The sequence below is a fragment of the Cygnus atratus genome, chromosome 9 (assembly GCF_013377495.2).
Source record: "Cygnus atratus isolate AKBS03 ecotype Queensland, Australia chromosome 9, CAtr_DNAZoo_HiC_assembly, whole genome shotgun sequence".
NCBI classification, from domain to species: domain Eukaryota; kingdom Metazoa; phylum Chordata; class Aves; order Anseriformes; family Anatidae; genus Cygnus; species Cygnus atratus.
In genome coordinates, this window is record NC_066370.1 from 8,177,012 (window position 1) to 8,190,972 (window position 13,961).

Here is a 13,961-nt window from a genome sequence, read left to right on the forward strand (position 1 = left end):
CTGAAAACCATCCGCAGGGCTGAAATTGCTCTGATGATTTCCACTGGCTCTGATGTGTGCCAGCTGCTCAGAGGCCGGCCTGTTAGCCTAGCTCTGTTTGAAATAAAGCTCTCCCCAGCACTGCCCCGTCCCGGGCGATTCCCTTCTTTGGTGCGGCAGCCGCGGCTCCAGACGGTACAAGGAGAAGCAAACATTTCTCACACAATCATTTACTAACACACTGGGGGGAAAAAAGAAAGAAAGAAAGAGAGAAAAAAGACATTCAAATGTGTTAATACAAGCCCGTAGACATACTTTCTCCACCAGCTGCTAACAAGGGCTCCCAGTTTACCCAGAGCAGCAGCTGTTCACGGGGCTTGTAAGAGCCGAGCCCCTGACAAGTGGGCTTTCAGGCACTGACTTCCCCCCCAGAACATTTCTGTTTGGGTTCCTTTGAAATTCCCAAACCAGTCTTTCCCCTGGTATGGATATCTTCACAAGCTATCACTTGCAACTGGATTATATAAGCAGCCCCAAAACCAAGCAATGACCAGGAAAAAATAATGGGAAAACCCAACTTTTAAGCCAGCATGCGCAATAGCAAATGGAAAATACAGCATCTTAGCTGACAGCTGCTCGTGCCCTTAGGGACAGTGACATGCTAGCCGGACTTCATTTCTAAGGAGACTGCAGCAAGCCAACTAGGACTCAAAAGAGCTGGTAAGCTTGATTTTTTTTTTTCCCCTCTTACTAAATTCTGGATTTTCTCTTCTTTTGGGCTAAATCACAGACAGACTTCTCTGTTCACAAGAAGTTTCCTTTATTAGGCTTATTCTTGGAATAGCTAGTGATTATTTTAAACCAAAAATAGCCGATCTCCCTTAGATTCACACTCCTGTTTTTGGAAACGCTATTTAGAGATCAAAACTCCTAAATCAAAAGTAGTCAGGAACGACAGTACAAAAACACATGGCTCTTTCAGTGAGCACTGTAAGGGTACCTCTGGATTCCCTTCCTTCCACAAAGAGCCCCAGGAAGGCTGCTTTTGCTCCAAATCTCCCTGAGCTCTACATGCTCCTTGCTGGAAACTTGTGCCACTCGGCTTTAAGGGATGAGCCCTGGGAGCAAGTCACCGCTGTAACTGCAGCAAGAAGCGTGCTGCCTGTGCTGCGTGCAATCAGCATAAAAAAGAAAAGAGATCAGCGCAACCCAAACCCCCAGCTTACGCCCTTTGACGAAAATACAGGAGCTGGAAAACAGTATATTTTTCTCCGTTTTGTGCAAAGACTTTGTGTGTGTATGTATATATATATACACACACAAACACACATACACCTTGCTGTGTGGCACTTTAATTCTGAACAGCGTAGTTCTTATGGGTCATATTCATTTGTCAGCATAGACTTTCTGTAATGCATAGGAGCTTTTATTTCCTCAGGAGCTCCTGTATTATCTGACAGCCACCAAGAGTACTCAGTTCATCTATTCCTCATCTGAAAAGGTACCACTGACATTCAAATGCCAGAGAATTGCTTGGTTTCTTGAACAAGCACTTGTGATCGGAGTCAAAATGTAGCAACATCTACTAGAAATCATCTTCTATTTGCTTATCACAGCACTTTTCTCATTAAAAAGGAGAAAATTAGGCTGCAAAACATAACCGTGGTGGAGAGCCACCCCGGGGTGCTGCGGGATGCACACCTCTCCTGGCCTCGCAGAACAAGGCGGAGGACGATGGCCAGGAGGGCTGCCCTTCCCGCCCTGAACTCACAGGAGGGTTGCCCTGTGACACCAGCAGGTCTGGCTCCAGCTCTCTGCACTGAGCACATGACACTGAAGTTTTAATGCTATTTCAGTTGCAGGCAGCGTATGAGAAAGCAGAACTAACCCCAGCAAAACCATCAAAACACAGCTCAAGAACTGGAATTTTGAGGCATATTTTATTGAACACAAGTGTATTTTCAGGCAGCTGAATGTCCGCAGATGGCTTGTGCTGATACTGGAGGGTGCTGGCATCAAGAGGGAGGACATGGAGCTGGGACAAGCCCCCCCAGTTTAATGCAGTCCTTTTGGGTACGGCAAACTGGCCACCTTGCACCGTGCCCAAACACACACACCCCAGCTCAATCCCCAGGGTACTTGCACGATTTACTTGTCCACTCTAGGTCCTAAGTTTCAGATTATGGTCACTGGTCTGGTCCACAAACACCCAGCCACAGCATACCTTAGCCCCAAAAATACCCCATGCAGGGGCTATGTCCCCACCACAGGGTGCTGGATCCCGATGGCTTGAAGAGTTCCTTAAGCCTATACGTTGGGTGCTGCCTGCTGGACTCACTGTGCAGAGCATTGAAGTTTTCTTTAAAACCCCTTCACATCCCACAAGAAACACAATCACGGTAACCTCTTTGCTATTTAGCTTCCATTGAAGCTGTTATGCCAGAGCTAATGAGACCCTATTGGAAATATGATATTTAAATAACCCACGTAAGAAAAAAAATCAACCCTGCAAATAAGTTGCTCTGAAATATTATTTTTCGTTGGAAATTACAGAGCTAAGGGACTGTAGAGGCCACACTGTTATCCACATTTATTGTACTGTATGCCACTTAAAATCCTCATAACAGGATACCCTTTTGTTCCAGGGTATAATCTCTGCTTGGGGAGCAGTATTATACAATGCTCATTTAAAAATATCTGTTTCTTAAAAGCCTGATCCAAACCTGCTAAGGACCCACCAATTTCTGTGAGCCTCGGGACAACGCACCAGGCTGGCCATACACACCTGGTTTGGGGTAGCCACGCTAATTGCTCTGATGAAATTAAAGAAGAGTATGACCCTACATCGCCCAGACACTGCATAAGGTGTGCTCTTGCAATCCAAAAAATACAATTCAGGTGGAAAAAAAACGTCATCATAAGTTAATACTGTTGCTCACTAGAAGCCAAAAGCTTGACCGTTAACTTCTGTTCACATCAGAGCAGGGTAAGCGTGCGGTACACACGGCGATAAACCACCTGCTCAGCGTAAAGGCGGCTGAGATTCGGACACAAGCTCTGCCAGAGGAGCTTGTGCTTCCAACGAGCCGTTCACCCAGCCGGACAGAAGTTAAAGCATGTTGCTGCTAACTGAGCAGAGCTTTGCAAAGAGACCAGCCCCAGATGTCCCAACATCTGCCGGGCTCAGTCCCAAGCGCCAGCTGCCCCAGTGCAGAAGCGCAGCCCTGCAGCCTGCTCCTCTCCACGCTGGATTTGCTCCAGGGCTGAGATCCTCGCTTCTCCCGGGGGCCTGTCCTGGCTCAGCTTGCTGGACTCGATGCCAGTGCCCCACTGGATGGAGAAGGGCCATCAGGCCAAGCAGAATCACTTTCCTTCAGATATGTTGATTAAAACTTAACTGTGCTTTTTTTTTTTTTTTTTTTTTTTTTTTTTTTTAACTTTTAACTCTGCTTTGTTAGTCAAGAGGCGGGGGGGTTGTTCGCTTTTTTTTTTTTTTTCTTTTAACTTTTAAAGTTAACAAAGCCCTTATCCACTTCAGGAACCAACCATGAGGGACTCAGCAGGCTTCCTCCTTTGCTCACTGCTGCTGGTGGCCCCCTGTTGCACAGAGGTGGCCGCCCAAGATCCCCAGCCCGACCCCAAAACACCATGCGCCAACTGGATGGGAGGAGCACCCGGCTACCCCGGCCACAACGGGCTCCCTGGCAGGGACGGGAAAGATGGAAAAGATGGACTAAAGGGAGAGAAAGGAGAGCAAGGTTGGTGAGGAGCGTGGGGTACGTTGGCACTGGAGGAGCTCTGCACAGGGTTGGGGTGGACATGGTGTCTCACACTATGGGTGTTGAGGTCATCCAGCCTTTCCTCAGGAGACAGGCCTCACTCCATGCCGCCAAGCAGATCCCCAAGCCACAGTCCCTCCTGTGTCTCAGGCCAGTGGGTTGTGGCCATGGGTTCGCACAGTACAAACAACTCCTGATCCCAACTCTGTCCCCCAGGTTTGCAAGGCTCCAAAGGTGACCAAGGCGAAACGGGAACCCCAGGGCCAGAGGGGCCAAGAGGATTTCCAGGATACCCAGGGCTGAAGGGAGACAAGGGCGAAGGGGCCTACGTTTACCGCTCCGCGTTCAGCGTGGGGCTGACGGAGCGAGCCCCCCACCCCAACGTCCCGATCCGCTTCAGCAAGATCTTCTACAACGAGCAGAACCACTACGACACCAGCACCGGCAAGTTCCTCTGCAGCATCCCTGGCACGTACTACTTCGCCTACCACCTGACGGTGTACATGTCGGACGTCAAGGTCAGCCTCTACAAGAAGGACAAGGCGGTCATCTTCACCTACGACCAGTTCCAGACCAATAACGTCGACCAAGCGAGTGGCTCGGTCTTGCTCCACCTCAGCTCAGGGGATGAGGTCTGGCTCCAGGTCTATGGGGAGGGGGACAACAACGGTGTCTATGCTGACAACATCAACGATTCCACTTTCATGGGCTTCCTCCTGTACCCAGACTTGGATTTCCATTAGAGCAAGGTGTGCTACATGGGAGAGGAGAAGGTGGCTTAACCCCAGACAGAGCTCTGGGGCACTGGCGCTATAGCTATACTATATTCACCAGAAAATTGCCTTCTGTGGGGGCAACGATTGCCAAGGGTGGACCCTATCTCCTATAAAATCAGTGAGGTTATACACAAATGACTTGTCTGGGGCCAAGAGTTCACTCCTACCTCTGCTCTTGCTCTCCTTGTGGAGACCTGGGCCCAAAGTCAGCCACCACATTGTGAAACAGTAACTCTAAAGATCAGCTGGCCTTTTTTAAATATAAAGCTGACTAAAAAAATGGTTATTTTTAAATATCGCATTCTACGTTTCCCTTTTTTAACCACTTGGATTCATTTAAAACAAAAGTACATATTTTAGCCAGCATTTTAAGATTTGAAAGCCATCTTTGTGCTTGCCTGCAGCTGGAACCGATGGCTGCAGTTTTGCCATTACATCTCCCAATCTTATTAGGGCCTTTGACGTCCACCCATGGTTTGTCGTCTCCCTTTTTTAGCCCAGATCGTTGAATATATTCAGATTATTAACTTTCATTAACTTTAATCCTTTGATTTTCCTTTTATGTTTATCCCCTATCATTATCTCTAATTTAGATGACGTGCTCATTTAGGTCAGGGATCTTCTCTTTCGATTTATCTGAAAAGACTTAGGGGCACCCGTGAGGCTACGCAGCAGAAGCAGCCCATTGCCTATGTGGCTTTGGGGGTCCTGAGGTGGGCACAGATGAGCAGAAGGTCCTCGCAGCTCCTGAGGTGGAGGTGGCCCTTCCCAAATTCACTGACCTGGCACTGGAAGTGATGGCACGAGCGCTCGTTCAGCCCAGAGGCTGTCAGCACGTAAGGTGCCCTGGCTTCTACCTGCAGACTGGCAGGATCCTGTCCCATCTCTCCCCTCCGAATAGTTTCCAAGCTCAGCCACAAGCTGAGAACCAGCACAGCCATTTTGCTGGTTTTACACACCATAAGAGTGCCACTGGCACAGGCTCACGCACCACCCAGGCAGAGTTCAGGTGGTGCAGCCTCCCACACCGAGGGAGGCTCCTGGCACGAACACCCCGAGACCTGCCCCAGCTCTCAGCAACATTAGCTCGATGGAGGGAAGAGCATTAGGGCTGAGATTGGTGACAATCCTGTCGAGCTGCTCTCCGAGGAACCTGCTTGACTTTCAGTGAAAAGAGCATTAGATAGCTTCTCAGATACGTTAAAGAAGACTCCCACTGAGCTTGAGAACAAGCTAGCACACATCAGAGCTAATGCGTTACTACAAGCACAAGACAGCACGAAAAGCTTCTACTGAAAATATTTCCAGCAGCTGCGTTTTCTACACTACAGTCAACTACCACACTACAAACAACAACAACAATAAAATACTGTCTCAATAAAGGATGCTCTCGTGTTTTTGTATGCATTGTTGGGAAGGGTTTAAAGAAAAGGGACATTCTTGCAGCCTTACCAGGCAGTCCAGGGAAAAAAATAGTATATGGAGATTATATATAAATAAATATATATATACATATATATAATATATACACACTGAGCAGATCACAGTGTGGCTCGCTCTGAGCCAGGAAGGCAGGGGCACCTGTGCCAGCACACACAGGGTCACCCACCTTTTGCTTTCTTAAAAAACTCCTGCTTAGCTGTTGTCGAGGCTTCAGCATCACACCACCTCACACTGTGTTCCCTCCTTCTCAGGGAGGATAAACTCGGTTTTCCAGACTAAGTCCCCAGATCCACCAGCCAGGAACTAGCGGAATGGTTCCTGAGCAGCCAGGAACTGGAGAGGCTCCTCTAGCCCAGGCAATTTCAAACATACCAGACCTAGCAAGTCCTGAAGTGACGCTCAGGTCGATAATGTTGAGTTCAGACAGCTGGGAAAAAAAGCCTGCTCCTACTGTGTGAATTAATGGGAGGGGAATGGGAGGAGCAGGGGAACAAAACTAATCCATAAACAAAAGGAGATTTAAAAATGAAACAATTGCTGGATCAAATCGCATAAGAAGCTTAAATCAAAAAGAGCAAATCAAAGTTTTGCAGTGTTGTGGCTTTTTTTTTTCCCCTCAAACATTTTCAAATGTACTTTCTGAAGGCAGGGAAAATGGAAGCTACCAAAGTGCTAAGAGACATTTGGAATAGGCAGTAGGAGAAAATACTGATTTACAGACTGGCTCCCAAGAGGCAGCCAAAATAAATTACTCCTTTCCTTGCTGCCGCACAGCAGGAGCAAATATACTTACAGTGATATCCCTTGCCCCAGGACTGAGAGGCTTGCATACAGCTCTTCACCCTGCCACACAAACCTGATGCCATGTGCTTGCAGCCAGGGCAGAGCCCCGGGTTTCTTACCCAGCCCACACAAGGCCCCAGCACCAGCATCACCCTGTTAATGCAGCTCCCACCCAGGCCAGCAGCATCTCCTGCCCCAAGCTGCCACAGCTGTAGGGAGCGTTAGAAACCTGGAGACCAGCGCTACGCTGGCCCTGATGGGAAATGGTCACCGAATCCCACATTTTCCTGCCCCCCACATCACCCCTCACATGAATTCACCCCACTCGGGATGCTCCCAGGTGCCATCAGACCTTGTGGCTGACGACCACCCTCCCAGGAGAGGCCCAGGGTCACCATCATTGGCCTCCTGGTGGCCACGCAGGTGTCTGCATGCAGGCTCCCAAGGAGACATCCACACCAAAAACATGCCGGGCAGCAGCTGAGACAACATCGGCTGATCCTAATTGTGCCTCAACCCCCTGTAATCACTTGTGTCAGTAATTAACTGGGCTATGAATAGCAGTCACACTAAACCATGAAGAGCTACAAGAAAAAGAGAAATGGTTTTCCTGGAGGACTTGCATCACATTTACTTGTCTAGTATAAAGTTGCCAGAGGCTTTTTGGCAGGGAAGAATGCACCGGATAAACCCTGCATTTAGCTACTCTGCGTTGTACCTTCCCGCAGGAAGGGCCAGCAGATTTAGTTTTCCCATTTAAATGCTTTGGACAAAACCCATCCTGAGCACACCCAAACCGGGAACAAGACTGTTGGGAGTTTTTGACTTGTTTGTGCTGGATGTAGGTACAAGATGAAGAGACTCAGCGTGCCAAAGGCAGGGACAGTAAATCGGCAAACCCCACCCACAGCTCGTCTTCCACAGACTCATCCCAGGACACCCGTCCTGCCAAACTCCATTGCTCTTCAAGGACAGCTGTGCGTCCTCCTCGTGTGCAGGCTCAGTGTGTTAGCCGCCCCTGACTCCAGGGGGTTTATTCCAACTGAAGCAGGAACATGAAACTTCAACTATTTCCTCCTGCAGCCGTATCAGACAATTTCGACCCACAAAGAAACCTGTGGAACCCCTCCCATAAAGCTGTAGGACAGCAGAGGGGGAGGAGAAGATCCCACCTGAAGCCACGTCCCCTACAGAACCAGGACAGGGAGGAGCAGGGGGTATGAACCAAGACACTTTTTCACAGCCAGGTCCCTCTGATCCCATGGCTGACTCTGAAACAGAGTGCTCTTCTCAAAGGGGTCAGGCACAGCTTTCTCCAGTCTTGACAGGGATTTTTAGAAAAGCCATTTTATTACTATAACATATTCCAATGAATGTTTTAAGGCCATCTGTCACCTTGGAGGCAGTAAGAACAGGAGTGGGATTCCCACAGCACAGTGCCCATATCCCGGCAATGCCAAAGCTACCTCAAACCAGCAGGAAACCACATGCAGACCCAGCTCAGCACTTTCAGTGCTACCCCAAGGAAGCCAAGACCAAAAATAACCAAAAACAACCCAAAGCAATGCCTTTTAGGTGATTACAAGGAGGGTCCTTTCCAGCCCCGTGAGGGCTGGAAGGGCGACCAAGCTGGTGAGGGGTCTGGAGAACAAGTCTTATGAGGAGCAGCTGAGGGAGCTGGGCTTGTTCAGCCTGGAGAAGAGGAGGCTCAGGGGCGACCTTATCGCTCTCTACAGGTACCTTAAAGGAGGCTGTAGCGAGGTGGGGGTTGGTCTGTTCTCCCACGTGCCTGGTGACAGGACGAGGGGGAATGGGCAAAAGTTGCGACAGGGGAGGTTTAGGTTGGATGTTAGGAAGTACTTCTTTACCGAAAGGGTTATTAAGCATTGGAACGGGCTGCCCAGGGAGGTGGTGGAGTCATCATCCCTGGAGGTCTTTAAAAGACGTTTAGATGTAGAGCTTAGCGATATGGTTTAGTGGAGTACTTAGTGTTAGGTCGGAGGTTGGACTCGATGATCTTGAGGTCTCTTCCAACCTAGAAATCTGTGTCTGTGAGGTTACACGACTTCATTTAACGAGACCGTAAAGGCTCACACGCACACACTGCAACTGCAGGCAATGTAGCATGAACACAGCTGAAGGTGTAGCCAACTGGAAATCCACTACAAGCAAACTGAATTTTCCACAAAGAAGGCAGAAAACATTCACCAAAGGTCCTATCCGCCAACTTTAAAAGCTTTAAAAGGTGGCGTTCCTGTGTCCCTGTGTTCTGAGCTGCTTGCAGCTGCTTGAGAAAAAGGGCTACGCTGTCATCTGCTGAGCGCGTTTCCATGTGCTCAGCAACTGCATATTCAGAGCTAGACGCCTGCCAGCCTCCCAACTCCCCAGGGAAGCAGGAAGAACTCCATTTATTCATCTAAATCAACTCCTTTATTGAGAAAAATACCGTCTACTTCAATTATCGAAGTAACATATTGAAAGGAAAACCTCTGATTTTCATTCTCTAGAAGTTAACTTCAAACCAAACCAAATAACCAAGGAACACCCACTGCTACGCCAGGTCTGAGCTTCCATTCCTGCTTGCACGAAGAGCAATGGAGCTCTGGGTTCTCCTGCTGCGCAGCTCAGAAATGGCACAGCAGAAATACCACGCCCAGATCAAAGCCAGCTTCCTTCAGCCTTGGAACTTTCTCTCCCACACAATGACTTTTTTCAGCTGAAAATAGTTTGCACATTCCTACTATATTGTAGCAGCTGGCAATTTCCTGCAAACAGAATCTGCCTTGTGAGACTACCAACGGGAAAGGGCTGACATTTAAGCGTTCTGCAGCCTGTGCTTTTCATCTGGGCTGCACAACGGGCTGCACCCATTTGAAAGCATTTTGGTACTTAGGACCTCAAGCTGCCAAGACAGAGGCAGATGGCCAGCCTCCTGTGCTGCAGTCTGCCTCACTGAAATCAGCTGGACGACTCATGGCACTAGATTCAGCACCTCCATAAATCTCCTCAGACTACAGCATTTATTTGGACATTAAGATAGCAAGTAGTACCCAGCTGATTATAAAGTCACCAAAGTGTGTGTGAAACACTGCTACAAGAGGCTCGTGTTTTAACTTAGAAACGCCTGTTAAGAATGGTGTCGAAATCCACAAGAGGTACAGGAAGCAAACCTCAGCAAATGAAGTGTCAGGCAAATGCCCTTTACATCATTTTTTATTAGAAATTTGACATCTTATAATTATTTCCTGATCACAGGCTGATTGCCTGCAGACTAATTAGACCAAAAGACTTGACAAATGCTAATGTAGAAACAATTTGAAGCTCAAGGGTGTTTTGTTCTTCAAATTAGCCTTTCCATTTTAATATTGTCCCAAAAGAGACCCAAACAAATTGAAGTCCTTGATGAAAATTCTTACTCTGAAGCCTTCTTAGAAAAAGGAAGTTATATAAACACTCCCCATCCATCCAGTCTCATTGCAGAGGCAGCTTTATACTCCAGACGACTGACAACACAACACATGCCCTCGGTGTCACCCCACTCTGAAGAACATACCTGTTCATTTCACCGTGTCCTGAGAGAACAAACCCGAGTCAGGTGCCAGATTTAAATGCAAGCTCAGTACCCAGGAAGTAATATCAAATTAGTGCTCACAGCAGCTACAAACAGATGGGTATCAGCTGCACACCAAGACAGTTCATCTAATCAAGGAGCTTTCTTCATAAGAAATTTTATGCTGTGTGAAAGTGTTGGGATTAGTAAGCTCCTCCCCTACGGACATACTTCCCACGTGCCAACAGTCTGCTTACACTACTTTTTAACATGAAACATTGAGATTCTGGAAAGCTTCACAAAAAGGAGTTAGCTATACCTACCTTGAGCAGGTGGCTAAACCCCTCAAAAAAGGTGGAAGGGACTGAGGAAATATTCATACTGAAGATCAACTAATAATTCAAGAAGAATTTATTTTGTAGAACATATATTCTCGCTGCTGTGATCAAAGTTCAGACTTGTGTTTCTTAAAGGTTAAGGAAGGCAAGTGAAAACCAGAGGACAAACCTATATAAAACAAGGACAATGAAGTATTCCAAAAGCAAAGATGACTAACTTGAAGAACCCGAGCATCAGCAAAAACAACCAGAACAGCAGAAGGAACAGCTGTTTCTTAAAGCTTTTTTTAAGTGCACCTGCTCAGAACGCACCCTCTGTTTGGTAACAGCTCACTTCCCAAAACCTAGCTGAGAGAAAGCACAGCACTGAAGACAGCAACTTTGTTTGGATTGTTTCTAACACTCAACGGTCAATGTTTACATTGCTATCAATGAAGAAAGCGTGAAATCCCTCCCACTTCAACCAAAGCAAGAGCTAAAATGGAAAAGCAGACTGCTTCAGCAAGCCTGAGGGAGCTCGCGTTCCTTGAGGGACACATTGTAGTGCCAGGCACTGAGCAGAGTAAGTGTCAGAACACTGCTCTAAGGTAGTCTGAATGACAAAATGGAAGATGTTGAGAAATCCACAAGAACACAATAAAAAACCACTTAGTTCTACTGTTCTCGTGTAGAACCTTTTTAAGTTTAAAAACATGCAAAAACCTGTGCAAGAGGTATGGAAGGAAAGTGTTTCATTTGGGATTTTTCCACACAGTTTAGCATTTACAGCTATCAACATTCCAGATGAAATTTAAGTCTCTTTAAAGAAAGATCAGTCACAGGATTATTTCTGTGATAAATCAATGGAATTATCGCCGATCTATTCTCCTTAATCACCAGTGATAGGACGCGAGGGAATGGTGTCAAGCTGCCACAGGGGAGGTTCAGGCTGGACATCAGGAAGAGGTTCTTCACCGAGAGGGTGGTCGCGCACTGGAACGGGCTCCCCAGGGACGTAGTCACGGCACCAAACCTGTTGGAGTTTAAGAAGCGTTTGGACTGTGCTCTTAGTCATATGGTCTGAATTTTGGGGCAGACCTGTGTGGTGCCAGGAGTTGGACTCGATGATCCTTGTGGGTCCCTTCCAACTCGGCATATTCTATGGTTCTATGAATACAGATACCACTTTGATCTTCAAGGATTAACATATGATTAGAGGAGAGGATTAAACTCTTGACTCTGAAACAATGCATTAAAAACTCTCTGGCTCCTCTCATTCTGAGATTCATTTTGGTCTCTGAAAAGCACAATACCATACACTTATTTTTCCAAAAGTAAAAGCCTGCATCAAAAAACGCTACGATCAGATTACTACTTTTTGTTCCTGTGCTACTTAGATTAAAAGAAAGTACTGATAGGAACTGCACATCTATCTTGAAACTGGAGAAGACCCCCACTCTTCCTGGCGCTACTGCTAAACATGAGAGTCAAAGACTATTCTGAAAAACCAGTCATCTTAGCTCTAGATAATCCTAAACTGCAAGATGAGGAAATCTTCTCCAGGCAGCAATACATCTTGCCCTGTATCTTTATATAATATCCAAAGTAAGAACAAAGTAGTACATTAAAAAAAACCACACTCAGAACACAGCAGTATCTACTTTCAAAGTACATCCCAGAAAGAGTTTTTGTTAGTATTTTATTGAATGAACACATCAGCAAGTGTAATTTTAAGAAAAGCCTACGCACATCTTCCTAGAAGTAACAGTCCACAATTCTCTCCTTAGTTATCTTTCACCATCTGGCAGCTTACACAGGTTCCACCCCTCCGCAGGATTTTCCTGTTTTAATTATTTTAATAAATAACGGACACCACAGGTGATCCTAGAGAAAACTCCACATCCCAGCACTGCATAGCAGGACAACTAAGTTCACTGGATGTCATCATCATCAAAGAGATCTTCAAAATCTAGTCAGAAAAACAAGACAAAGTAAAATTAACCTTTGAAGTCTCAACCGTTACATACGCACATAGCACACAAGCAGTTCATTGTTACTGGAATTAAAGAAATGAAGGTGAATTAGGTACACGACAGCTACTGTACTGCCAGTTACTAGATGTGTAACATCAGCACAGGAGCAGACAGAAATGAAAAAGAGGCAGACCCAAGGAACATGCTCACTATCATATGTGAATTTAACTGCTTCGCTTGTACAACGCAAGCTTTGCGATTAAACTCATGAAATCAAAGTAAAGCTTGAAAGAAGGGACATTTTAAAATGCATTAATTAGCCATTGCATTCAGGATAGATAGACAGTGATCTGCAGACTACAAAGCCAAACAAGTATTAGCTTCAAGCATGCATCAAGATGAAGAAATTCGTGCAGAATTCTGGCTGCTGTCACAGTATTCAGGCACACGTTTATACATTGTGCAGAGTTACATACATATTTGTGATTTACTGTTAAAAATCCCTTCCTTAATAAAGTTTGATTGCTGTGAAGCAGCTGCTAACATTTCCCTCACACCCACAAAAAAAACCAAAAACAACAAAAACTTGCTGTTAGCATATACTGACAATATACCTGTATATACTAACGACGTACCTGGTGCCAAGTCGTTATTCTGACAGAAAGCCTACAATTGCCACGCAATAAATACCTAATCCTCATTTATAAGAGCTTCCAAGGCAATGCAACAGCACAACCTGGTGGTAGAGCTTCTTGGCAAAGCCTGCTCCTTAATAAGCCAGCTCCAAAAGAGATCTTTCTCAACTACTGAAAGTGCAGAGTAAAAGAAGTTTGCTTTTCCCCGGGTCCTAACTCGTGAGTAGCATGAGAAACCTTAACTTTAAGCAGCCTTGCTCTGGACGCGCTCCCGGCGGCGCGGAGCCCTCACCGTTGAAGAAGTCCGCGTGCACCGCCTTCTCGTTGGCCGCCAGGTCCATCAGCAGCCCCGTGCTTCCCCCTGCCTGCAACAACACCCGGTGAGCGCCGGGAAGAGCCGTGAGCGCCGCCCCCTCTCGCCCGCCCGCCCGCCCGCCTGCCCTCACCTCGTCGAGGTCCACGTAGGGCCCGGCGCCCTCTGGGAACATCTCGTCCACCGCCGGCTTCATGGCGCCGCCGCTCTGCCCCGCCGCGCCCGCTTCCGCTTCCGGCCCCGCCGCTCTGCGCGCCCTCTCTATGGTCGCTCCGCAGGCGGGGCCCGGCCGGCCCCGCGGTTGCCGTGGCGACGCGGCCTGGTGTCGGGGCCTGGGGCCGGAGCTGGGGGCCGGGGCCGGGCCTGGGGCACCCGGAACCCTCGCTGGGGCGGGGGGAGCGGCTCCGAGCCGG

At 47.5% G+C, this 13,961-nt stretch overlaps 2 protein-coding genes across 4 annotated transcripts; one reads left to right on the forward strand and one right to left on the reverse strand.

Moving 5' to 3' along the window:
- The first annotated feature begins 3,526 nt into the window (after positions 1–3,526).
- ADIPOQ (adiponectin, C1Q and collagen domain containing) lies at positions 3,527–4,501 on the forward strand. Its single transcript, XM_035544904.1, has 2 exons — positions 3,527–3,737; positions 3,975–4,501. The coding sequence occupies exons 1-2, from the start codon at positions 3,527–3,529 to the stop codon at positions 4,499–4,501; spliced, it is 738 nt and encodes a 245-aa protein (XP_035400797.1).
- A 5,535-nt stretch (positions 4,502–10,036) lies between these two features.
- Positions 10,037–13,851, reverse strand: COPS9 (COP9 signalosome subunit 9). 3 transcript variants are annotated; one of them, XR_007708658.1, is made up of 4 exons: positions 13,682–13,849; positions 13,528–13,600; positions 12,377–12,596; positions 10,037–11,660 (listed from the first exon to the last, which is right to left on the reverse strand). XR_007708658.1 is itself a non-coding variant. In XM_035545030.2 (3 exons), exons 1-3 carry the CDS (start codon positions 13,742–13,744, stop codon positions 12,483–12,485), a joined length of 300 nt encoding a protein of 99 aa, XP_035400923.1. In that variant the 5' UTR covers positions 13,745–13,851; the 3' UTR covers positions 12,286–12,482. The 3 variants fall into 3 exon arrangements, 2 of the variants coding, with proteins under 2 accessions (XP_035400923.1, XP_035400924.1); XM_035545030.2 differs by lacking the exon at positions 10,037–11,660 and having other exon boundaries at positions 12,286–12,596; positions 13,478–13,600; positions 13,682–13,851; XM_035545031.2 differs by lacking the exon at positions 10,037–11,660 and having other exon boundaries at positions 12,286–12,596.
- Between the last annotated feature and the right edge of the window lie 110 nt (positions 13,852–13,961).